Source organism: Phoenix dactylifera, chromosome 9 (assembly GCF_051530095.1).
Source record: "Phoenix dactylifera cultivar Ajwa chromosome 9, Ajwa_hap1_PhDact_Kaust_v1.1, whole genome shotgun sequence".
Classification (NCBI taxonomy): Eukaryota; Viridiplantae; Streptophyta; class Magnoliopsida; order Arecales; family Arecaceae; genus Phoenix; species Phoenix dactylifera.
In genome coordinates, this window is record NC_143198.1 from 5,214,444 (window position 1) to 5,241,022 (window position 26,579).

Below are 26,579 nucleotides of genomic sequence, written 5' to 3' on the forward strand. Positions count from 1 at the left end.
TAATCTCTAATATAAATAAGTTTACATGACAGATATAATATTACCGTATTTCACCGATGGGCATTCATCAGGCGCCGTTTGTATGCTCGCTCTCGGGTTTGTTGCTTATCTAATTTCCCACTGCGCCGCTAGCTTCCAAAATCGCTGTAGCTCACCGGTGACAAGAACTCCCGACTCTCCGGACTCCACCGGCCGCCGGCTCTTCTCTTTTCTCCGTTCCTTTCGTTTCATGTATTAAAGATCCTCGTAATGTGGCCGGCGAGTCAAACTGTGGCATTCCGTCGGGGGTTCTCGTCCTCCGCCGCCGCCTCCCTTAACAAGAGGAGATGGGACGCGGTGGTGGTAGGCGGCGGCCACAACGGCCTAACCGCGGCCGCCTACCTGGCCCGCTCCGGCCTCTCCGTCGCTGTCCTCGAGAAGCGCCACCTCGTCGGCGGCGCCGCCGTTACCGAGGAGATCGTCCCCGGCTTCCGCTTCTCCCGCTGTAGTTACCTCCAGAGCCTCCTCCGTCCTTCCGTGATCCGGTAATCACTCCTCCTTCTCCTTAGCCTTCTACTTTCTTTCTCCTTTCTTGATCTCATTCTAAATTGGCTTAGAGAGCTCGAGTTGGGGAGGCACGGACTGAAGCTTCTTCGAAGGAATCCCTCATCGTTTACTCCTTGTCTTGATGGGCGTTATCTCTTACTGGGTCCTGATGGTGATTTGAACCATTCGGAGATTGCCAAGTTCTCGAAGAAGGACGCCATGACCTATCCGAGGTGCTACTTCCTTCCACTACTTCTCTTGATGGACTCATCTTCGAATCTGATGGAATGAGAGGTCTTTTTAGTTATGTACGCATACAATTACATGAAAATCACTGTCCTATTCCTTAAGCAAAACACCAACTACAATCTGCTAGTCATTTAGATTGATGGCGTTTGTGTACTAGTTCAGGAAAAACTGGATATTAAGTGGACCTTCATTTTAAACATAAACAGCACGACTGTTTTGGTCCCAATGCCTCATCTTTTTAAATTAAGTTGGATGGTTTACTATTCATTGTTTTGGTCCCATGAACTCGTTAACTTCATTGTACTTTGAGAAATTTGCTTCGGAAATAATTTTCCATTCTCTCTAAACATGTTCTGCCGAAACCATTAATTTGTATTTCTTTTTATGCATCCTCGTTGATTGGCTTGTTTTCTTTGAGAGCTGTATGCAGTTTAGAACTCAGTATATTTTATCTTTTATAAAATACATTTTAGGCTAAGATTTTGTTCTATAACCATCTTGTTAAGTTACCTGAGATGAGAATTCATGTTACATTTTAAAAAAAACTTATGCCTCTTCTCTCCATAGGCTTATTAGGTAGCTAATTTTTTTTCAATTCCAGTTTCTCATAATTAAGTTGCATAATGTGACATTTAATATTCTATGTTGGTATAGGTGAGAGGTCCTCTCAGCTCATTTCTTGTATATTTGTTTTATAAATTGCACACATGCCCACACTACTTCCCTTTATATGATGCAGCATTCGGAAACCATTCGTATATGTTTATATTCTGTTTTTGACTGTTCTGTTTTGCATGCAGTAGAAAATGACCAATTTGTTTTTATGATTGTTAAAGGTAATTTATTTAGAATTTTAATCTATGTATCTTCTCTAAATGCAAGGCGATGGTTGATAACATTTTAAAAGTGTTACTTATTTTAACTTTAATAAACTTGTCGCTGCATTTAGAACCCGGGATCATAGTGGCTGGTATCTTTGATTTTCAAAAATGAGGCATCGAGCACCAATCCTTGAAATTGTAGTACTTCATGGGACTTTTTGAGGTGGAAAGGTACTGTGACAACTAATGGAATATCCTCAAGGTGGAACAAATATGAGATGTCGAAGATGAATGAGGGCAAGTCCAGAGTTTAGGATAAAATTCAAGGCGTCCTCCTCATGATAAGGATTGACTAGGGAAGGGAGGCTGGGTAAAGTTTTGTGGAGAAAGATGCACACAAAGGATTAGCTTAGGTGGAAAGAGGAGCAGATAAGAGGGTCCTAGTCTGTTTTTGATACATATACTGTGTATCCAAATGATGTTTTTCATTGTATTTTTTGGGTTAGACCATGTTCATCTACATGGATCCTACAGTTGGTTTGCTTTTGTGGATCGAATCATCTAGATCTCCATGGCTAATGCCTTATGTAAGTTAGAATATAGTAATAAGTAATAACTGTTTGCACTTTTGCACACCTTAACTTATTCATCATAAAAGGCTGCATTATAAATCAATTAATAGCTTCATTCATAAGTTATATCTTGCCATGCTTCACTTTTGTTTTAAATTTTGTGAATCTGAAGTGTCCTAGAGCAGATTCAATTAGGAAATTTTATACTGATATTAATGCTAAGCCTACTAAGTGCTAAACATATGAATCATCATATAAACCTGTTACCTGCCTTATCTTTTACTTTTAAGGTGATGCTAAAACAGCTAAGTGCCTGGTTTTGCAATATGTTGGAACTGTCATCTATATATTCCATTTCCATTCTCAACATCTGTTGGATGAGCAATTGTGCATAAATATGCTTAGACACAGACAAATCAGAATGATGGCTTTAGCAATAATCTTTTAATTTTTCTTCTATATTTTTAAATCTTCTATTAGTATGTTACTTGTTCTAATCATACTCTCTTCAAAAGTTAGAGATCTCATATTTCCTGGTTCATGTTTTAGTTCATGAATTTTGGACAATAGTAAGTGGTATGCATTGATAATTTCTTTGTTTAACTAGAATTAAGATAAAACTCTATTTCTCAGATTTGGAGTTTGATAGTATGAATAAACTCCATGAATTTGATTTCAGAATAATCTCCACTAATTATGGTTTTAATGCAGATATGAAAAGCAGCTACAGAAATTCTGTGAATTTATGGATTTTCTTTTAGATTCACCATCACCAGAAATTAGGCATGATGTTCCATCCCTACTTGGTCGGTTGAAGGATAAGTTACATAAGTCTGCATTTTGGAGTCGTTGTCTCCATCAAGTTGTTAACTTGGGACAAAAGGACATGCTGTAAGTGTTTGTCTTTTTTATTATCCTTTTGGGGACTTGCATGCATTTGCATGTCTATAGAATCATGTGGACCCAGGTAGGTCAGAACTTTTGAATGCTAATATGCATATCTGTTGAATATGTTTTATACAGTAACTGCAGATTCACCCATTTTTTTCTACTTGTAATAATGTGTTATTTATGTTTTAATGCTATTATAACGCTTTTGACAGGGATTTTATGGATCTTTTACTTTCACCAGCATCAAAGGTTCTGAATAACTGGTTTGAGGTCATCATCTTTCTTCATTTTCGTTCGTGATCTAAAAATTCTCATTGTTCAGATTTACCCTTTTAAGTGCCCTGTCCAGATGATCTATAAACTCCCTGTTTATTGTTTGAAAAATTGCAGGCTCGCTCCGACTAATAGATTCATAGAGAAAGTTACCAGTAATTGATCCGATTATTTAATTAATATATTTTTTGGTTGATTATTTCACACAGACAGAGGTGCTAAAGGCAACACTGGCTACAGATGCTGTGATAGGGTCTATGGTAACTATTCTCTGAGCCATTTCTTTTGCATTTAAAAGTTTTATGCATTTTCTTCAATTAATTTAATTTAACACTTTGTTAGAGTACAACATGACAATAATATTGTGTTCTCATTGCCATTTGTTAGAGAGATATCCTTTCCTCCAAACTTCTAGTTTCAGACATTTGAAACAATATAAATTTGTTGAATGCAATTTTCTCTGTATTCTGGATTTGATTTGTTCTCAATTCCCATCTTGAGTTATTCTGTTGAGATACAATTCAGTGGTTGACTTAATTTACTCAAAGCATATATTTTGCAGGTTTTTAAGCTTAGAAAACCAGCCTTGAACTGACATAGGTTATAAGTCATGATCAAGGAATCTGGCAGGTACCATCACTGGCCACTGCTAACAGATTTAGTAGAAAGTGGAACTTAGCTGATTAAGTGATCCAAATGGAATTTTAAGTTGTGTTCTGAACACATTACTATAAATACTTAGTGTCAGAAGTACTACACACTGAAGGGCTGAAAGTTGTGACTCAGGATTTTTTCCCCCCTAAAGGTTAATGGAGGATGATTGATGACACAAGTGGCCTTTAGAGTGATGTTGTCAATGGTAGAGACTAGAGGGCCAAAGAATTAAGCTAGGTCATGTGAGTAAGGTTTTGCTGTTTGGAAAGATTTCTGAGAGGCAAAATTCTAATGTCGTTAGTTGGGATTGTTTGGTAAGTTTTAGACTGATTCAGTGATTCCCATTAAGGACTTTTACTGATTTGTATGGAATTGTTTTTGACCCTAATCCTTGGATTATGATTTGGCTAAAACAATTGATAGGGTTGCACATCCTAATTTTAGTACAAAATATGTCCACAGCTGAATTCTGTATGGGCAGGAAACTTGGTATTCATGTCTAATCTTATCAGATTTGACACGTATGGACAAGTTGGAGATGAGCCATGATTATAGATTTCCGTTTAAGACATTGCATTTTCTGTCATAGTCACAGGTTTAGGCTTCTGGTCGGCAAAGTTACATTAAATTAGTCATTTTTGTCCAAATTAGAGGCTTTGGCTTGGACAGTATTACAGATCCAATTATATTTGCTCTTCTGTTTTTTAACATAAATAGATTTAGTTTATTATTTGTTATTTGAGTATAAAATATGGAAAAACATCTTTGCAGTCTGAATTTGGTAGTATTCTAAATGCTATTTTTTGCTGTGTCATTGTTCCACTATAAATATTCTTCATAGAGACTAATATTTGTCTTATGAACCACTTGTGCAGGCAAGTGTCCACACACCAGGCTCAGGATACGTTTTACTACATCATGTGATGGGCAACACTGATGGTGAACGTGGTGTTTGGTCGTATGCATCTAACTTGCTGTCACAGTTTTGCTGTCCACTTTATGTATTTTTGAACATGAGCCCCAACTGGCGCATATAGAATAATATTCAAATTTTCTACTATATCTTAAAATGGAAAAAATACAACTTCCTCTAATTCACCTATGCCTTTGTATTATATTAACATTTGTTATGTAAGATGTGAGGTGACATGAGGATAGAAGTCATTGTACTAATTCATCTACTATTTATCAACCCAAATACATATAACGATATAAGTTTCACACATTCGGAGTTGTTGGAGCACCACATATACATGAGTTACATACAACAGATCTCACACAGCTGAATGCATTACATTGATAAGAAACCATGTTGTAGAATTTTGTAGCCCACTTTTCTTTCATAAGTTTTAAGCATGGTAAGCCATACTATTTCGTATTGGTGACGTACTAGGCATACTGTACCATACTAGCACTAGACTGGCATGCAATACGGGGGATGTATCAAGTAGGTGTATTGATGCTATACCAAGATGGTACTGGTACAACATGCATTATCGAGATTGCGAATCTTGGTTTTAAGTTATGATATACACTTAGGACTGGAAGTGGGCCGGGCCATGCCCCTACCCGAACCTAGTCCGAAATTTTTTTTAGGCTTCGGGTCAGGCTTGAGCTCGAAAATATTTGGATAATTAAGGCCTGAGCCTGACCGGAACTCTATTGGGCTAGTCCGAATTATCCATTTCGGCCAAAAATAGGTCTGGCTCGAACCCAATTGAAGTTTAATATTTTATATTGTTGCTTCACAACTAAATAGGCTAGCCAAAAAGTGGGTTGTCTCCTATCAAACACATGATACATCATTCTTGGCTAAACACATTCTAATTTGTCCTTTACTTCCTTATAATTCTCTCCAAATAATAACATATAAAAACAAATGGATTCAGGCTTGAATTTAGACTCTGTTTTGGGCCTTGTTTGGGCTCAGGCTCGAGCTCGGGCTGGGCCCAGGCCGGGCCAATGACATACCGAGCCTGGCACACAAAAACAAACAGGCTTTACATTTAAGCCCAAATCTAGTTTGAACTCATTCGGGCTTAGCCCGTAGTTCGACCCAAAGTTGGCCTGGTCCGATGGGCCTCGGGCCGGCCCAAGCCCATTTCTAGCCCTACATATACTTTGAGTTTTTAAAATATAGGATAAATCAATCATGAGGGGCATCTCGAATTTAGACTTATGCTGCAGGACGGGTGTTATTATGCTGATGATGTAGTATCTAAGTTGCATGATGCAATTGGTGAGCTGAACTGACTATTGAAGAGCGGTCATGAGCATGTGAAGTAACTATAGATAAATATGAAGTGCTGGTGACAAGGTGGGTCCATGAGCAAGCTAAGAAAGCTGTTGGAAAGAGTCGTTCGGTGCATGATTTATGATGAAGGAGCTGTAGCTGGAGAGACTGGCAGGCACTTAGGCCCTGTTTGGGGGAGCTTTTGGAGGGCCAAAAAGCACTTTCTGGCTCTCCAAAAGTACTTTTAGCTAAAAAATGGTGTTTGGTAAATTTTCTGAAAAGCTGTTTCAGCTTTTGCGGGAAGCTGAAAACAGCTTTTGGGGGGAAGCTCCAATTTGGAGCTTTCCGAAAATGCTGTTTTCAGCTTTTTCGGAAAGCTGTATTTTTGACCAAAATACCCCCATTTAAAAAAAAAATTTCCTCCCAAAAACCTCTCTCTCACATTCTCACGGTCTCTTCCTCTCCCACCCAACCCCATTCCCTCTCCCCCGCCGCCGCACCCTCTCCCTCTGCCCCGCCGTCGCACCCCCTCCCTCTCCCCCGCCCCCATGGTGGGGAGGTGCCGAAGAAGAGGAAGACAGGTGGTCTTCCCCTTCCCGCGGCCGCCGCCGGCGATGATATCCCCGTCACGGAAAGGGACGGTGCCGAAGAAGGAGGTCCCACGGCCCCCCTCCCGCGTCTGCGAGGCCCCGCCGTCGCACCCCCTCCCTCTCCCCCGCCCCCATGGTGGGGAGGTGCCGAAGAAGAGGAAGACAGGTGGTCTTCCCCTTCCCGCGGCCGCCGCCGACGATGATGTCCCCGTCACGGAAAGGGACGGTTCCGAAGAAGAAGGAGGTCCCACGGCCCCCCTCCCGCGTCTGCGAGGCCCCGCCGTCGCACCCCCTCCCTCTCCCCCTTCCTGCGGCCGCCGGCGGTCACGACCCGCCCCCCTCTCGCGTCTGCCACGGCCCGGCCCGGCGCTGTCGGCCTCGCGGGAGAGCACTTCCCAGGGGGCCCGCCGTGGCCGCCGCCGGCCACGACCCGGCCCCCTCCCGCGGCCGCCGCCGGCCGCCGGCCCCGGCCCGGCCCCCTCCCGCGGCCGCGGCGGCCTGGCCCCCTTCCGGCGCCGCCGGCCGCGCGGGAGGAGAAGAAAGGAGAACGGGGGAGAGGAAGGAAGGAGAAGAAGAGAAGAAAAAAAAAGAAAAGGAAAAGAAAAGGAAAAAGAAAAGAAAAGAAAAGAAAATTTAAAAAATAAAATAAATAAATATTTATATAAATGAATGAATGAATAAATAAGATAATAAATAAATATATTTCAACATTATTAATTATTTACACTAATAATTATAATATTTTATACCTTTATTATTGTATTATACTATAAATATTATATTATATTACATTACATTATAATACATTAATATGTTATTTTAAATAATTTAATATTATATGATATTATGAGAAATTAATTTATACTAATAATTATAATATTTTATGTCTTTATTATTGTATTATACTATAAATATAATATATATTACATTATATCATAATATATTAATATGTTATGTTAAATAATTTAATATTATGTTATATTACCAAATATTAATTTACTCTAATAATTATATTACTATTATGCTATATTATAATAATATTATTTTATATTACAAAAATATTATACTATATCGTATATTTATGTATTAATATATGTTATGTTTTATTATATTCTGTTGTATAATACTATGCAATGTCCTTTATGGTAATTTTGTCATACAAAAGTACTTTCCTAGTTTATTTACCAAACACAAAACAAAATACCACAGCACTTTACGAATGTAGTTACCAAACAGCAAACAGCTTTTTATAACAGCTCTACTTCAGACAGCTCTACTTCCAACAGCTCTACTTCCAACAGCTCTACTGCCAACAGCTCCCCCAAACAGGGCCTTAGAAGTTGAAGGAAGTGGGGTTTGGCCTAGGAAGGGTGTCCAAATGGACAATGCTAACAACTAACAGAAGATGCAAAGATAAGAACCAATAATGACAAAATGGTTAAGTTGGAGGCTAATGAGTCGGGCAAAGTAGATTAATAGTAACAAGATGACATGTAGTATATAGTGGTTACTTAGAATGATCTGGAAACCATTGACTATTAGTGCTAATAATATGAAGTGGAGGTCAAATATCAATGAAGACTTCACATGGCAGAAATAGCGAATGGTTCTCAAAGCTAGATTCTCAAAATGATTTCAGGATAAATCAAAATGGAAAAGGGTTATGTGCATGAAGTGAAAGTGGCCGGGCACAAGAAATTGATCTTAAAGTAATGTAGCCAAGGGTTCTGATCTGATTTTGTCATGTATCAATGCAAGTCTGAAAGCAAAAGTAACCAACGAATAATATGCCAAATATGAGGAGGCCCAACAATGCAAATGATCAGAGAAGATATCTTAAATCTTAGACGAGCTTAGGGGGATGATACAGACCTTTACAGTTTTTGGTGTTTTTTCTTGTAGGACTTATTATAGGTAGTTAAATTTCAACAAGTGTTTTCTCCTAATGGTACTTTGTGACGTTGACAAGCAAACTTCGGCCAACTTTATTTTATGGACACTAAACTTCTTTTATCAGTTGCTAGTTCTGAAAATTGACCGGATAAGTCCTGCCAGATTGGGATGGGCACTTGTACAGTGTGATTTGCGTTAAGTTGAGAAGTTGAAGGAATTGTTCTTTTTTCATTTATTAGTGCATCGAGTTAAATTTATGCAGTTTATAGAATCCACTTGTTCTGCTTGATTCCATGTTGTTTCATGATAAGCTTGAATTTAGTAATTATGAGTCAGATGGTATAGTTTGATGGATTGTACAAACACAAAACAGCAGCAGCAGCAGCAGCAGCAACAACAACAAAAAAAACAGCCACAGCAACAAACAATCAGTTTGTTAGCTTTCGACAATTAACTACCTGACATACTATAGTGGTGGTAGTGGTCAGCATCTCATCCTAACAACTATAGGCTTGGCTGGGAACTGAACCTGACCAACTAGTAGGTTAAACTCTTTTACACAACTCACCTAATTGACTTGTTCCACAAACTATTAATCTTGACCTACAACTTAACCCACCCACATCAGCTTCTTTCTATATCAGTTTGTTAGCTTTAGACAATTAATAAACTGACATAATATAGGGGTGGTAGTGGTCAGCATCTCATTCTAACAGCTTTAGGCTTGACTCAGACCTGAATCTGACCTGCTAGTAGGTTAAACTCGTTTACACAACCTCACCTGATTGACCTGTCCCACAAGCCATCAGAATTGATCCACAAACTATAAATCTTGACCAGCAACTTAATCCCACCCACATCAGCTTCGTTCAGTATTAAAATATATACATTCATATACATATATGTCTCTGTATGCAAAGTCAGTCTTATTCTAAATATGACTGACATCTAAGAACCCAGATATTATGTCAGATCATTAACAAATTGAAATAGTACTATATTTAGAATCCAAATAATATAGTAATTACTTGAATTCTTAAATAGTTTGCATTTTGGATATCATAGTTCCTAGAATATTGGAGACTTAGGAATACATGGCTTTCTAAGGTGTCTGTGCATGTGCATACATGCATATGTGGCAGAGAGAGAGAGAGAGACAGAGAGAGAGTCATTTGTGATAGAGATGTAAGCTAGTGGCTTGTTGTGGATTACCTAGAGAAGTTTTAATAAACATAATATCGTTAAAATTTATTGTGGCCATTGGAGTTATATATCGTCAATATTAAATTCTTCCCATCAGAATCTGGGCTGTTTGACTGGCCTGAAAATCAACTGCTAAAGCTGATAAACATAAATGAGCAAGCATGGAATTTGACAACCATTAAACTGATACCTTAATGGCCCAAAATGGTCTTTGACCTGAGTCTAGCCGATATGATTTTGTGTTGAAAATCCTTATCTGGATCTGATCCAATGTGAATTTTTCTTGATCCAAACCCGACTAAATTTTGTTGCAATTGGTTGGCTTAGTGGGTCAGATCAAAATTCCCACATGTGATATGCTACACGTGAAACTTGGTAAAGATAATCAGTTTACCTATCAACAGCTCGTGGAGATCAACTGGTTGATCCTTGTGACTCATATGTTTTTGGAGGAATACCCAGGATTTGAGTCCCGGACCTCCTCCAAGGGCAAGCCCTTAGGAGACAGGTGCCAATCAACTGAGCTAACAGTTGGTGGCCTTGTGCCTCATACGTGATAAAGGAACAAGTTTATGGTATCACACAATCTGTCGGGCGTTACAATGATGCTTTATTTTTTTTTGTCATATAGTGTATTGTGGAAGTGATCTTTCACATAATGCATGGGCAGTAAAAGGAAAAGCACACACACATAACCAACAAAAGTTATACTATATCAAGGGTAAAGGAAATATGTTTTGAAAAATGGGCATGCTGTAGGTATGTTGAAGGTGGAATGGGCTCAGTGTCGCTGGCTCTAAGTAATGCAGCGCGTGAAGCTGGGGCTCATGTTGTAACAGATGCAGAGGTATACTTCCGTTGACCATTGATATCCTTTCTGTTATGCTTCCTGTAGAAGTAACCTAGAGGTTTTATGTTGTTAATATCTTTCCCTTCAAAATTTTGTGCTCTTAGTGCCATTGAACTTACTGCATGATATATGGTCATCTTTAGATCCATTATGTAATTATTTGATGTTTAGTCTCATCAGTGAAACATAAAATGGCATAGTTGTTCATCATGGCTTTCTTTTGTAATATGTGTATTAAAAACCTGTTCTTGTTCTGTTAATGTACTATTGGTGCAGCTTTTTCAATTTCTTATTATATTAAATATTCCAATGTTGTTGATTAGGTTGCTCAAATAATAATCAATGAGAACAGTGGAGCAGTAACAGGGGTGAGTCCTATCTTATTGGATCCTTGTAAATGGATTTGATTAAACCATTGTAACCTTAGTGCACCTGATGCAATTACCCAGGTAGCACTGGTAGATGGTACCGAGGTGCATTCATCAGTTGTTCTATCAAATGCAACCCCCTATCGGACTTTTGTGGTATATTTCATGTGCTGATTATGACGTTTTCTGCAAAGCCATACCTGATGTGATGCTTAAGGTGCAAATGTATTGTTGAAATAGTCAACATGGCATCGCCAAGTGAATTTACATTGTATCTTTTCTAATGCAGGAATTAGTGCCTCCTAATGCCCTTCCTGAAGATTTTGTTTGTGTTATAAAGAACTCTGACTACAGCTCAGTAAGGTCCTCCTGTATAATGTTATCGCTAACTTTTAAATGCTCTAACGCAATGATATGATAACAATTCTTTTTACTTTTTTATGAACTTATCCAAAAATTCTTAAGTATTTGCTGGATAATTTATCTTCATATTGAAGTAATTACTTCATTATTTTCTGTCCTAGTGGAATTAGTAACATTCCAAGAAATGGAATATTCATGTAGCATGTATAAGTGTCCTTAGATCTGCCTGTAGCCTTATTTTCTCAAATCGAACAATTTGATATATCTAACTACGGCCTTCTCTGTTTGAACTAAAATGATGCAACATATCAGCTTTAGGAAACTGATGCAGTTATGGAGAGAAAAAAAAAGAAGGATTGTGTGTCACGAAATAAGGTGAATATGTGTTTTTTGTTGCATTTAAACAAAATACCCTTCTGCAATATGGTATATGGGCACCACCTTGCTTTGATTCCTAATCTGTACATCCTCCTAATGTATTTATTTAAAATCCTTCTTTGGATCTTCAAGACAGGTTCACTAATGATCTCTCTCTCTCTACTCTTTGTACAATTCCGCACAAATTTAAGATGCTATACTTGCTGAGGTGACTTTTGTTGCACAACCAGCAACCATTTAATACATTATAAATTGGCATTCCGTACCCACAATAAGCCTTAGCTCTTTTGTTTGGGATAGTGTGTCAATCCTTTGCCATTTGTTTCTTGTAATGGTTATATAAGTTGATTCAAGCATTTCAAGTCCTTTCTCACAACTTCCGTCAATTTATTCATGGGATTTTTTTCTTTTATGATCATTTAATAAATTTGTCCCTCTTTAATTTTGAAACATGCACATCCATATAACCTTAAATTGAGTTTCATATTTTTTTTTCCTAGTGCTATTTGGATGAACACATCTCATCTTTCCATGTTTACTGCATAAGGCCCTTTTACACAAATCTCTCGAAGCATATCTCCAATTCCCTGTTTCCTTCACCAAATTTTGATTCTATAGAATTTCTTGTCTTGTCCATTTTTCTGCTAACGGATTCTTGATACAGCAATAGTTAGTTTGCTATTTATTGGCCATCCATACTGTTCACACCATTTCATTTGTATTACTCATCCTTCTTTTTTAAATTAAAATTCAGATTTAGGCTTCCCAAGACTTTGTTTGATTATTTTGCCCTTCACATTTCTCAAAGTTTTAACCTCTTAGTATTTCACATCTGCATGTGACATAGATAATGGGTCTCTTGTCGGAAACCAAGTATATTTTATATTTAAAGTTTAAAACAATCAAGAGCCTAAAATTGAACCTCAGTGTACATCAGCCACAAGTAGAAACTCATGGGTCTTGTGCTTTTACTACAACTACTTTACCTTCTTTCATTAGACTTTCATCTTAGTTTTCATAACTTGCAGTTTTTGCAATCCTGGCCCTAGGTTGTGTCACACTCCATCAATGATTACATGTAATTCTTCCCCAAGTTTGGATGACAAACTTAAATTCCAGTGACTATTAATGGACAGGGAACGACAAAAATAAACCTGGCTGTTGATAAGTTGCCACAGTTTCAGTGTTGCAAGCCTAATCTTCGGGTGGCAGGTCCTCAACATATTGGCACCATACACATTGGATCTGAAAGGTATGCTCAAAGTATGAAAGTTTTCAGATTTACTGTTTGACTGTCGATGAATTGTACTCTACAACTTGTTTCATATCTTCATCCAGTTCTTCTTATAGAGAATCTGCATCTCTGTAAGTCCAAGTACTTGATACTTATTTTAGTAAATATGCTTGCTTAATGCACTGTTATTTTCGTCCTTTAATGGCAAAAGCTTAAATGTATAATACCTGATACTAAAGAATCTGGTCTGATGTCTGCTGATGATTGTCTTGGGTATGCAGGTATATGGATATGAGATTGGTAAAGTGGTTAGGAAGTGAACCCTTCTAACAGAGCATTTGCTAATTTTAATTCCTTTTTCAAGTTTTTACTCTGGTACATAGACCGAAATATATCTTACTTTTTCTGCTAATTCTTCAGTTACCGCAGATGAAAATCTGATGCCTTATGGTCAATATCTGTCAACTGGAAGATTTTTTACCTCTATTAATTTACTAACAACTGAGCATCAGTCTTGTTGGATATAGGCTGCCATATTTTTCTCTCACTGATACTAGGTACTGCAGTAACTTGAAGGCACTAAAAAACATGATCGATTGTCATTCAATTCTTCATTTAGTTCTGTTATCAGCTGTTAGAACTCGTAAATTTTTCTCTTAATTTTTTATTCTTAATGTGAATTCTCGTTTTAGTAATCCATATACAATCATAACCATAAGCATAACTATCAAGCATGATGCTACCTATTTAAGTCACCTGGATTCATCATTTCTTCCAGCAAGCATGGTTTTAAATACCAGAGGTATGGTGCGGCATCCCATCCCAAATGCCTAAACGGGATGATATGGGAAATGGACCAAAACGAGATGGGACATCCATTGTCCTGAGTGTCAATACACAGGGTGCCCTATTTCACGGAAAAACTAGGATGGCCCGTCAGACGATATTTAGAACCTTACCAGCAAAAGCTAAATCTTTTGTCGATGTATGTTTTTCTTTAGGAATCTTTTGTTGATGTATGTTTTTCTATAGGAATCTTTTTCCACTGTTAATTATTAAAGGATCACAAAAACATGTGCATTGTGCATGCTATAGAAGCTCCAAAGAGCGACACTAAGCTGGTTGATCATGTTTGGCATTTCTGCATTTTAGTTTGAACAAATCTATTCATATGCTACAATAAATTATGTCATTATTGTGGAAAATTTTGTTTATTAACTCGGATGTAACATATTCAGTATTTTCCTCAAAAATATGTGCATGGAAGATATTGGTTTTAAGATTACCTTGTGACCTTTTGATTTACTCTTTTTTCTTAAGCATGGAAGAAATTGATTTAGCGTACAAAGATGCTTTGACTGGTGTACCATCAAGAAGACCTATTATTGAAATGACAATCCCCTCTGTTTTGGACACAACCATTTCTCCACCTGGTATGACAAGTTTGTGTCTGCTGCTTTTATAGTGGGTTTGTTGTTTTGTCAATCCTACCTTAAGATTTAGCTTATGCGACAAGACGTTTAGGTACTTGATGTGAGTAATATCAAGACAATTATCATGCAGATGTGATCTGGAAGAATTCCAGTATCATTATATTCTTTTATTACATAAAAATATCCAAGAGTTAACTTAATAGAAGATTTCCAATTTAGCATATCTAGATTTTATCTATGTCAATATATAAAAATCAGAAGGGAATATTCCCTTCTGATGCTTTCATCCTATACTTTTGGTCCAGCCAGTTTGAGAATAGATTAAATACCATAACTTAGAATTTGGAGTTGAGAACTCTTTATGTGGCATCTAACCTTCATGTACCTAAGGTGATTCAACATCACAGAGGGAAATGGGTGCATCTAAACTTCTTTTACTCTTAATGCATGATTCTTGCTATTGCGTAACAACTGCTCAATTTCAAACCTTATAAATGACATATATAGAATTTTCTTCTTCTTCTTTTTTTTTTGATTGAAAGAGAGGGAGAGATCCACCCATTTATGACATATATAGAATGTTGTGATATCCTTGACAGGAAATGCAATATCGACATAGATTTGTTCTTGGTAAAAGTATATCTTCACTTTAATGTGAATGTCAAGCAACGTGTAGAGTTATTTGTGATAAATTCAGTTCAAAACTAATCATATTTTGGCATTAATATTCCCTTGTAATGTTTTCGATCCATTCTATGCTAATTTGATTTATAAAGGACACATCCTTTTGTTTTAGGTCAGCATGTGATAAATCTTTTTATCCAATATACACCTTACAAACTTTCAGAAGGCAGCTGGAAAGACCCTAATATCCGAGTGAGTTGGATTGAAATTCCTCATATGTTGTGCATGTTTTGCGGACATCGTGCATGTTTTTTTGTTGCATCTAGAGAGCATTGTAGCTTCTGATACCTCAATCATACAAGTTCATGGTTAAGTTTGTTTGGTCCAAACTTGGATATACATTTTAGTAAAGATAAATATCATCCTATTCAATACAGTATGACTAGCCCAGATATTATTTTACATCTTTACACTATTGATGGAGGTGAGATGATGGCAACTTCAATGTTGTCTTGCATCAATCAGCATGCTGAAAAGCAAATTTTCAACTAATATACAAACATGTCATTTTCAGGAATCATTTGCTAAAAGATGTTTCTCATTGATCGATGAATACACACCAGGATTTTGCTCTTCGATTGTTGGCTATGACATGTTGACACCTCCTGATCTCGAAAAGGAGTTTGGCCTGACTGGTAAAATTTCACCAAACGGTTTACATTTAATATGACTTGTGCTAGAAATTATAAGCACCATTCCCATAAAACATTTCCTTATTTAATAATATTAGTTATCTTATGACTCAAACAAATTATGCAGGAGGGAATATCTTTCATGGTGCCATGGGGTTGGATTCTCTCTTCTTATTGCGGCCTGTCAAGGGATGGTATGATCAGGATTGTTAATAACATCATATGCTGTGATTAGACAACTATCTATTAGTGCAATTTCCTACTTTGATATTGTATAGTTTCAAAGACTTTCATTATCAGGCACCCGTCCACCTTCATTTTTTCCTTCTGGGTTATGAGATCCACTTACGGTTGCTTTCACACAGGTCGGATTACAGAACACCACTGAAGGGGCTGTATTTGTGTGGGAGCGGTGCACACCCTGGAGGTGGTGTAATGGGGGCACCTGGTCGTAATGCTGCCTCTGTCGTCATTCAAGATATAAAGTCGTAAATGGAATGAGAGAAGAAGAATCTTAAATGTCTTCCAACTGTAGGTAATTTAGGCTGTTATACTCACCATTACGTCACATTGTTTCCCATTAACTCTTGTTTCATGTTTGTTCACTCACTAGTTTTTTTGTTCGAGACTCCACAGAATTGAATACTAATCAGGGCACCCCCGTATAAAAGACCAAAAATACTTGTTAACTTAGAAAACCAATCCTTTTCTCCAGGGGTTTTGTCATTCTTCTATTCCCTAGAACCTGCCTGTTGCCTCAGATTTATATTGATTTTAAATCCAAGCAGGGAATTTAGATGCCGGTCCTATTTCCTTAAATGGACCCAAAAACTGGATCACACGCTGGTCTCCTAAATGGGAGAACCTCAGAATCACACGCTGGTCTTCCATTAGTCATATGTAATATTTTTGCACTGCAAAATGCTAGTTGTGAAAAGATCTCACCATTGATCAAGTTGATTATGAACTGGATATAGCCTGCAAAACTTCTGTGTTCTATGCTTTTCATTGGAAAAAGGAAATTTGGTTTTTCAGTTTGCTTAGTTCCAAAATACTCTATATTTTCCTACAGAATATATTTCCAAAAAAAATATGATTTTCGTCAGAGAAAATCTGCTTTTCTAGCTCTCTTTTTTGGCGTGAGGCTAATGTTTCAGCAACCAATAAAAAATATTTGATCAAAGCGATCGTCTTAGGATGCTGATCGTCAAAGCATTGGATCAATTTTATAGCGAGGGCCTGTTTGGATGCATATAATCAGCCATTGACAGGTTAATTGTTGTGAGTAATCCAATTAAGCTGTTTGGTAGGTATGAAGTAACAAAGCCTGTGAAAGTCCTTCAAATCTTATCAACTTTTGTGTGATGAAATCGGCGGTAGAGCAAGTTACAAGAATTGAGGCCGTAACAAAGGCGTTTGTTTGGGCAAAGTCACAGCTATCAAATATGAAGCAATTATATATGCTATTAAAAATTTATAGACATATTACCCCAAAAAATCAGTTTGCAGACATCGTAAATCGCTGTTCATAAATGCTACATGTAATTATAATTACAACTAATAGTAGTTAGTTGTAACTAAACTAGTATTTAGCCTGTGCATTGCACATGGGAGAAATGATTCATGCTTGTGATCGTTCCATATTGGAGAAGAAATGGTTGATCTAAATGCCAACTTTTTAGGATTGAGACCTCAGATTAGTGCAGGAAACTTCTAAAGTTTTCATAAGATTTCGTGTAGGAAACTTCTGAAAATTTTTTGAGATTAGTGTAGGAAAAGATTATATATATATATATATATATATATATATATATAAGGTTCTCATTATGTATTAGTAGAGATGTATTAGATTTTTATAAATCTCATGTGAAAATGCACATGGGGCTTGTTTGTTGCGTCTCTCAGCTTAAGTTGGATATCCTAACTGGCTGACCAATGAAAATTAGTTCCCTTGGGTGGAGCCTCGCACAGGCATGTGGACGTTCACCTAGGGGTGAAATTAGATTTGATAATATCTGTCCCTAAGGCATGTGGATGTTCCCTATCTATAGCTGAGTCCCCTTCAATACAAAGAAGGCTAGCCTGCATATTGTCATAGCTCCATATTGGCTAATAAGAAGGATGCCGCATAAGTTTATTACTTTGGGTTGATTCTTCTTCCGACATCATAAGCTTTTGGGCTGTGAGTCCTTGCGAAGTGGTACCGGGCTTATTATGCATCACAACCTTTATCGATTATATGGATCTTTCATAGAGAGTCAAGGAGGATCTAGTAGGATTGAGTAGGATCTGAGTCATGGATGGGCTCTATCTTTTGAGTAGGAGCCGTCAAGGAGGATCTAGTAGAATTGAGTAGGATCTGAGTTATGGATGGGCTTTATCTTTTGAGTAGGAGCCAATCGTGATGAGGATGCCATGAGATTGGGTGGAGGAGACTATCGTAGTCTTATATTGCCTAATAATAGAGGCTCACTAGTCACTAGTCCTCCTAACAAATTCAAGCAAGGATCTCTTCACAGATGCATGGCTTGCCAAGGCAACATAAACTTCGATTATTTATTTTTATCCATTCTCCTTTTATTTATTTTTATTCTAAAGATGTGTTTAGTTCGCAATCAAAATTAAAATTGAAATTAGAATCGGCCTAAGATATGAAGATTAAAAGAGGGTAGGGATTAGATTTTTGAAGATTCGGACATTTTCAATCTTTTTAGAATCAAAATAGAAATGAAACTTCTTCCAATCAAATAGCTGAAATGGAAGTCATTCATTTCTTTTTTTTTTTTCCGTCCATTTTAAAGTCCAACTTCTTCTAATCAAATATACTCTAAATTTCTATTCACTTCTCCCTATTTCTTTTTGGACTGTCTTGATCTGCCAAACCGTCTCTCTATATCGAGTGGGAACAACTGGGGCGCCATTTTCTGTCAAAGCCATGAGCTGTCTCTGACCGGAAAAAAAATCCGGTGACCCACACACGGGGAGGTCAGAAAAGCTAGTCTCATTCATGAGTCCTAATTAACACCATTCTGCTACCGAATTGATAGCCGCGAACCAAAACTATCCACAAAGATACCCTCGCGCCTCCTTACGAACACCCGTTAACCCATCGTCATCCCTTCCGATGCTCGGCCCCTCCCACCACCACCCGGCCACTTTCCTCCATGGCTCCCTCCGCCCCAAACCAAATAATCCTAACCTCAGTCCCTCCTTCCCATCCTTCTCTCTCCCATCCCCTTTTCTCCTCTCCCGCAAACCCCTCCTCTCCTCCTCCTTTCTCGCCTTCGATTCCAGTAACCAATCCATAGACCCATCTCTAGAAGAATTCAAATCCCAAATCGACTCCTCTCACCTCCCCCGTCGGCAGAATGCCCGCTCCACCTCTCTCCTTCTCCGCCACTTCCAGTCCCAACCCGAGCAAACCCAATATGACCCAGTCCTTGACGACGAAGAGCAAGAAGAGGAGCTCCAGAGGAAGAGAATCGTCGACGAGGTATCCCTTACCACGAGGAGGGTCCCCAGATTCCCCGGCTCCATTGATTTCCCCAAGGCCGAGCAGATCGAGCCTCCCCCTGACTTCCGCCGTCTGGTCGGCACTGATGATCGGGTCCTCAAGCGGGCCCTCGAGGTCCGCCGAGGGGTCGCAGCCGAGATCTTGAAAGATGCCTTGCAAGCAGGGAGGCTCAGCATTAGATACTCCGCCAACCTTGTCTCCAAAATGCTGGATTTCGTTGATCGGGTCGTGATCGAGGCGGCGGCGATGAAAGGGGTTGCGGAATTCTCGCATCTCTCTTTCAATGCTCGGGCGAAGAGCTACATCCAGTGCTCTGGCGTGGTCCCTCTAGTCAAGTAATCTTCTTTTTTTGAGCTTTCCATCATTTCTCTCCTGTTTCTCTTTTGGGGAAAAAAAGATTTTCTTTTTGTTTTTGCTATTTTTCTTTCAAAGCTTGAAATTTGATTTGGTTTTATATGTTTTAGGTGGTTGAAACACAATTCAATGACGTATCCACAAATTGGGAAGGTAATTTGCATGTGTTCTGGTGATCTCTCGCCAGTGAGGCGTCTATGTGAATGGTTGAAGTCGATTCATGTGAAGGGGAAGTATCTCGGGGTTGTGCTTGTAAAGGCAGGCCCCATTTTCAACCGCAGTTTAGACATGCTGGATGAGATTGCCAACTATCTAGAGAGAAATGAGGTGAGGAGGGATTGGTTGGGTTTTGTCGTTACCCGATGCCCCCAGGTGTTGGCTTTAAGTATGGAGGAATTGAAATGCCGAGTGAAGTTTTATCTGGACATGGGAATGAGTGAGAATGACTTTGGTACGATGGTCTTCGATTATCCAAGAGTGCTTGGGTTCTACAGCCTGGAAGATATGAACAGTAAGGTGTTTGAGATGCGTGAGTATTCTTGGTTGTTGTTTATTAATTTTGATATATTACTCCTGAAACCTAGCTGTAGGTAATTGTAGTTTTTATCATTGCTGTTTCCCATTGTCTTGGGTGATTTTCTGTGAGATAATGTTATGATTTCTTTCTTAGATTGTCAATACCACGTACGTTCAAAGAGCTACCTTTTTCTTTCTATTCAAGGCTTTGTGTACTGCATTTCGGTGTCGTGCAGTCCGTTCTGTACTTGGCACACACTGGCACTCCCAGATGCCTTGGTGTACCAAGCACTGGCATGCAGCCATGTCATATGCTGCTCCTCTACAGGCATGGTACATATTATAACAACACAGAGAAGCATGCACAAGTCCTAAATCCATTCTTTTCAACCTCAATATAATGCTTGCATGGTGCATCTGAATCTAATTCATAGTGCATTCTCTTATTTCTTTATTTAAAGGAATATGTTTAAATTATTTTAAGCGAGCCAATTGTAATCTGTTTGAGTACCACAAGCAAAACCACATAACCTAGGTTGTTTGTTCATTTTTTAAGTCTTTCTATACATGTTATTGGTAAGAGAAATCTCTGGTTGATTTGAAAGTTTCACAATTGTATACTGTTACATGATCGACCTGTAGGTTGTATCTAGTTGTTCTTCATAGTAAAAACTATATGTGCATGTGTCATATGATAGCGCTATGTCTGAGGAGCCAAATAAAATTGGCAATTGTGTATATTATTAACCTGCTTAATGAGTTCATTTTGTCTGGCTCACTGTGGTTCTGGTGGTTATTACTTCTTTTTGTGGTTTACTTTTTGAATGTGACATGCACTTATAATATCAGAGGAATCTTCCTACAAATTTTTGTTGTCTTGCTTAATGCCATCATTGACAAGTCAAAAAGACCTAGAACTTTCATAATATTGTGATCTTACAACAATTTTTTGTTATCTTGCTTGATGCTAGTATTGACAAGTAAATATTGACCTGCTGCTGTTCCAGGTCCAATACCTTAAGGAGTTTGGCTTGAGTACTGAGGATGTTGGACGGTTGTTGGCCTTCAAGCCACAACTAATGGGTTGCAGCATTGAGGAAAGGTGGAAACCCCTTGTAAAGTATCTGTATTATCTTGGTGTTCGTCGTGATGGTATGAGGAGAATGCTAATGATTAAACCTATGATTTTCTGTGTTGACTTGGAGACAACCATTGCGCCAAAGGTATGGATCTTTGCCATATGTTGTTGTTTATGGTATATTGTTTGAAGCTATATGATAATTGTTCTCCTCATTTCTGTTACAAGTCTGTTGCACGAAGGGGCTATCCTTGAAATGATGCATGCTGTGTATCTTTAGCTGTATAATACCCTTATGTTTGTGCTGATGTGCGGTAGCTTTTTTGTTTCTCCGGATGTTCAGGTACGATTTCTGCAGGATATAGGCATCAAAAGTGAAGCCATTGGTGGAGTCCTTGTCAAGTTCCCACCCATATTAACGTATAGCCTGTACAAGAAAATACGCCCCGTGGTTTGTCCTTTTTGTTTAAATTCCCATTTATTGATTAAATATTTATGGAAACGCATTATTGCTTTGCTTAGCATTTTGGTGGCTTGAATCTGTTTTGCTATTTATAGGATTTCGCCTATCAATAGTGAAACAATCAATCAACAGTTTGTAAACTTTTGTTTGCCTTGATACGTCAATTGTAATGACTGCGCATACATTTGAATCAGACTTTTAATATGATAGATTGACAATGGTTGACTCTCCAAAATCAACGGTGATAAGTATTACAGAAGTATGTTAAGTATGACATTGGCAGAATATACTTAAGAGCAGCACTTGACTTTTGTTGTGCATAAAATTCCAATTAATATTTGTTGGTATTGATCCCAATACACTACTGCCAGCATGGGACCCCTAAGATTTCTCTTAGGAAAGGGCTGGTGGAAGAAGTATCCAAGGACTATTTTACTGGATGGCCCATATCGACAATCTATTATTCATAAGATGCAGCTATCTAAAAGGAGCAAAAGGGGATTTTATACATTAAAATAAACATAGGCCAGCACTACATACTCTGAAACTTCCTAGTGTGCTATTTTTAGTTGAGCGCTTTCTTATTGTGATTAAATGTGGAAAGGGCCTTAGATTTATTAACACCTGATTGTTTAAATTCTTCACATTATTTGCTTAATTGTTAGGTCATCTTTCATTTAATAGTTTTCATGTGCCGTATTTTTTTTTAAATAATTTCAAGAAAAGTTGGGAGCCATGAAGTCCCTAAATTAAGAAATGACCAATTTAGTCATAGTTTAAATCACAAATACAGTGTTAGGATACCTGCCTATCTTCCTTTTGAAGTGCAGAGGACATATCTATTATATTTATAGGTAGCATGGAGGGGGGGGGGAAGATTTTCAGAATCTTTTTCTGTAAAATAGACTTCTGATCAATGGCATTCCACTAGTTTCGTTGATAGTGGGGGCCATGAATTGTTTGTTGCGACAAGATGTGGCTTCAAATCTTAAAAGAGATCAAAGCAGACTCCTTAATTACCTTTTCCTTAAAAATCAAAAAAATAAGTCCAGAATCAGGTTTCTTTTTCTGTAAACTATAATCTTTTGGAGGTCTTCAGAACATTTAAGATTTATTTAAGTATGTTATTCTTCTTTGGAAGCATTTCCGACATCTGGTGTGGTTATCAATTGGTGCTGTGGGTTTTGTTTGATAAGCTAAACTGGAAAATGGAAATTTTTGCTGCTATATCTGCCCCAATGATCATTTAAGATATAATTCCTTTTAAATTCAATGGCTCCACTACATACAAAAATGGTGATACCATATCTTTTAGCAAATTTTTGCCAATACAATTGAATAGAAGAAAATCGAATTGTTTCATAAATTCATTATTCAATAAGTAGGTTGACACCTTATGTGTTGTGCTGTATTTCCTATGCTGCAAACTGTACCTGTTTCATTATGAGTTGATTTATAGGAAACAATTGTATTATCACAAGGTTTGGACTCTAGATGTAAGGTCTTGTTTCTCTATTCAGTGATGTGTTTCCAGCTGCAAGTCACTACTGTAATCGAGAAAACATTCTTTGCTATCATAGCCCCAAATCAGATTTTAGTTTTATCACTACTCATTACATGCTAAATTAATTACCAATGAACATTGTCAGGCAGCCATAACCATTCAGAGTGGGCTATTAAAAGTTGCAGTGATTTGTTCTCATCTGAAAAGTGCTTGGCTTAAAATTACTTGGCTTTATTGCTGCTGTTTATTCTATATCTCGTTAAAAATATATATTATATTTAACAATTAAAACAGGTTGCAATAACAAATTACAGTCTCAAATTATCGTACACAATCTTTTTATGCAATTTTAGCTTTTATATTTGATGCTTCTGCACTTCTGTCACTTAGTCGTTTCTTGATTCCTGTACATTCTTTTGTTTCAAGCTTGGTACAATGTGTGCAGGTCATTTTCTTGATGACAAAAGCTGGAGTCACTCAAAAGGATATCGGAAAGGTGATTGCCTTGGATCCCCAGCTTGTGGGCTGCCATATTATACAGAAGCTAGACATTAATGTTAAGTACTTCCTGTCATTGGGCATACGCCTTCAGTCACTAGGCGTGATGATTGCTGACTTTCCAATGCTGCTCAGATACAATTTGGATGTTCTTCGCCCTAAATATAAGTACTTGAGACGAATTATGGTCCGTCCATTGCAGGATCTCATTGAATTTCCTAGGTAAGTCTTGTAGACCTACTCTATTATTCTCTTTCTTGTTACGATCGTCTGTGAAGTGTTCAGCTTTGCTTCTTGCATGGGAATAAGCATTTCATCTGTTATAGGTTTGTTTCCTTGGTCCGTCATTATATACCTAAGCACCTGGCATCCTGGTGAAAGAAATTTCTTATGGGCAGTTGACAGTAATCTAAAAGATGGAAAAAGGGACAAGCTATCGAAAATTATTTTGGTACCATTATATGTTAACTAGGATATAACAGTAGTCTGACATGGACGTAGGGCCTGGGGGCTTCAGAATCCTGCTCAACACTTGTTGAATTGCCTCTCTCACTCGAGATAGATAAACTTTGGAGTCTATTGCTGCTTCTCACTACATAACCATTCCTTTCTTGGTTAGTATGGTTCATGTAGGCATCTAAAAATTCAGCAGTCTTTGAATATTTCTCACCAAGTGGCCCTTATTAAAGCTATTCTCCATTTCAAAGTATCATAATCTGTGAGGCCCTATGGTGCCTAGTGCCTTCAAGTTTCTTTGTGTTATTTGCTGCTTGTACTTTCATCAGAATTTAATATATTAATAATATATAACCCTGCAGGTTCTTTAGTTATTCACTAGATGGAAGGATAGTTCCGAGGCACAAGATTTTGGTGGAACACAGGATAAATTTTAAGCTGCGGTACATGTTGGCAGGCTCCGATGAAGAATTCAATCGAAGGGTCCAGGCTGCTATTGAGAAACGAAAAAGATTTGAATCTGCTGGCACATATGCTGAACTTCCTGATTCTGACTCAACTGATGTGGCTCCAGTAGCATCCTAAATTTCCCAGGGATTTGGGGGGGAGGGAGAGAGAGAACTTATGGCTGTCTGACAGTCCTACTTGTAAATGTTAAAGAAAGTAATGTATTTATTCTCATATTTTAATTAGTTGATCTTGATAATTCTGCATCATATCTCATGGCAGCCAGATTTTTTTCCTTTTAAATTTCGTTTTACCTGTATCAGATTTTGAAAGGCATATTGGTCCATTCTCCAAGTTTAGGTATTGAAAAGCTTTTTTTTTTGCCCGTTTCAGATGCTCCAATAATCCAATTTGATTATTTCAAATATACCAACGCGAAGTTAATCTCCTTAATTTATCTTTTTTATAAGCACTTTTTTTTGCAAATTATTCTTTCGACACGATCTCTCGATATTTCTGTTGATACTGCTGCAACTTCTGTGTGCGTGGTTCTTGTTTGATACCGTGCACATACTTACAAGTACGGTGTTTCAAACGATCAAGTGCCATATATTGTTTCTTTAGAAGCGTGCAAACCGTAGATTCTACTCTCAAATTCCTCGTGCAGATTGATTGTATAAGCCAAAAAAAATGCAGTAAAAAAAAGCTAATGCAAGTTACTTATTTCTCTTGGTTAGGGCCAGCACGAGTTGTTATGTAGAACAATTTAATCGCGGGATCACAGTTCTCATATTATTTGAATATTTTACAGCATCCAAGCGCGCCTGTAGCTCAGTGGATAGAGCGTCTGTTTCCTAAGCAGAAAGTCGTAGGTTCGACCCCTACCTGGCGCGAAATTGTTAGATTTAAGTTTTTTTAAATGTTTCTATTAGGATGATGTATTTGCGTTATAGATTTTTTTTATATAAAATTGATAGATTAGACCAAAACGAGCTGCAATATAACGAGTTTAAAATTATGCATTATGAGAAATATTACTCAAGATCTTCCACATTTGATAGACTACAGCACCTTAGAATATTTCTCAATGACTGATACGATGTAACAAAAGTAGAACGCACGGGACATTTTCTAATTTCAATTCTCAACTAAACAATATTGCAAAAAATTTCACAATTTTTGCCATGATTAATATTTAGTTAAAATGAACTTTACACAAAAACCAGTCGGCATCCTTCTCATGCGGCTGGGAGGAGTCAGCAGTTTGAAGGCAAAAAGGATTCCCCCTATAGAATGTGGGTAATCTTTTTTCTCTTTGGTATTGAACTGGGAATGCGTGGTGGAGATAATTTATAATATGCTTTGGTAGTCGACAAGATTGCAACGGACAACTTGATGTTCATTGGAATAAGTTGTAAGCTCAACAAAATCTCGGCATTGTGATCGTAAAGTTTATGCTTAGAAAAAGTGTTGGAGGACACTATCGATTTCGCCATATGCATCGAAAAGGACAAGCCAGCCAAGGAGTTATTGTTCGAACCAATGAAAGAGTTCTACTGTTCATTTATTGGTTCGACAAGTTATTACATATTATTGTTGTGAGGATCCGTGCGGACGTGTGTTTAGTCCCACATCGGTTATTCGCTGGGTAGATCTTGGGTACTTATATAGGATTAAGGAACCCAAATAATAATTTCCAGCTAGCCATTTTTGGTGAGCTCCTGGGTTGTTACAATTGGTATCAGAGCGGACCCGACCCATAACCTATGTGGACTAAGAAACACTGCAGCACGGATCCATTGGGGCTGACCACGGGCCAATCATGGTGTTGTGATTAGATTTGAATAGATTTGAACCCTTAGCCTGACGAGGATGTCAGGGCTTGAACGGGGAGAGTATGTGA

The 26,579-nt window shown here is 37.9% G+C and overlaps 2 protein-coding genes and 1 non-coding gene across 8 annotated transcripts; all 3 read left to right on the top strand.

Moving 5' to 3' along the window:
- Positions 1-50: 50 nt before the first annotated feature.
- On the top strand, positions 51-16,832 carry LOC103705358 (FAD/NAD(P)-binding oxidoreductase family protein). Of its 6 annotated transcripts, none has more exons than XR_016396370.1 (17): positions 51-524; positions 597-758; positions 2,879-3,058; positions 3,271-3,328; positions 3,541-3,591; positions 4,861-4,943; positions 10,664-10,751; positions 11,078-11,122; positions 11,204-11,278; positions 11,412-11,480; positions 13,000-13,115; positions 14,418-14,530; positions 15,332-15,406; positions 15,729-15,849; positions 15,974-16,040; positions 16,212-16,381; positions 16,483-16,832. XR_016396370.1 is itself a non-coding variant. In XM_089925253.1 (17 exons), the coding sequence occupies exons 1-16, from the start codon at positions 250-252 to the stop codon at positions 16,336-16,338; spliced, it is 1,710 nt and encodes a 569-aa protein (XP_089781379.1). In that variant the 5' UTR covers positions 51-249; the 3' UTR covers positions 16,339-16,381; positions 16,483-16,544. The 6 variants fall into 6 exon arrangements, 3 of the variants coding, with proteins under 3 accessions (XP_089781379.1, XP_038971634.2, XP_088560173.2); XM_089925253.1 differs by having other exon boundaries at positions 15,327-15,406; positions 16,483-16,544; XR_016396369.1 differs by having other exon boundaries at positions 16,212-16,832.
- A 153-nt stretch (positions 16,833-16,985) lies between these two features.
- EMB2219 (Mitochondrial transcription termination factor family protein) lies at positions 16,986-24,945 on the top strand. Its single transcript, XM_008789027.5, has 6 exons — positions 16,986-19,695; positions 19,825-20,230; positions 21,238-21,453; positions 21,652-21,759; positions 23,721-23,995; positions 24,592-24,945. The coding sequence occupies exons 1-6, from the start codon at positions 18,971-18,973 to the stop codon at positions 24,812-24,814; spliced, it is 1,953 nt and encodes a 650-aa protein (XP_008787249.3). The 5' UTR covers positions 16,986-18,970; the 3' UTR covers positions 24,815-24,945.
- A 551-nt stretch (positions 24,946-25,496) lies between these two features.
- TRNAR-CCU (transfer RNA arginine (anticodon CCU)) lies at positions 25,497-25,569 on the top strand. The gene has a single exon. It is a non-coding gene; the product is annotated as a tRNA-Arg (tRNA).
- Positions 25,570-26,579: the final 1,010 nt, after the last annotated feature.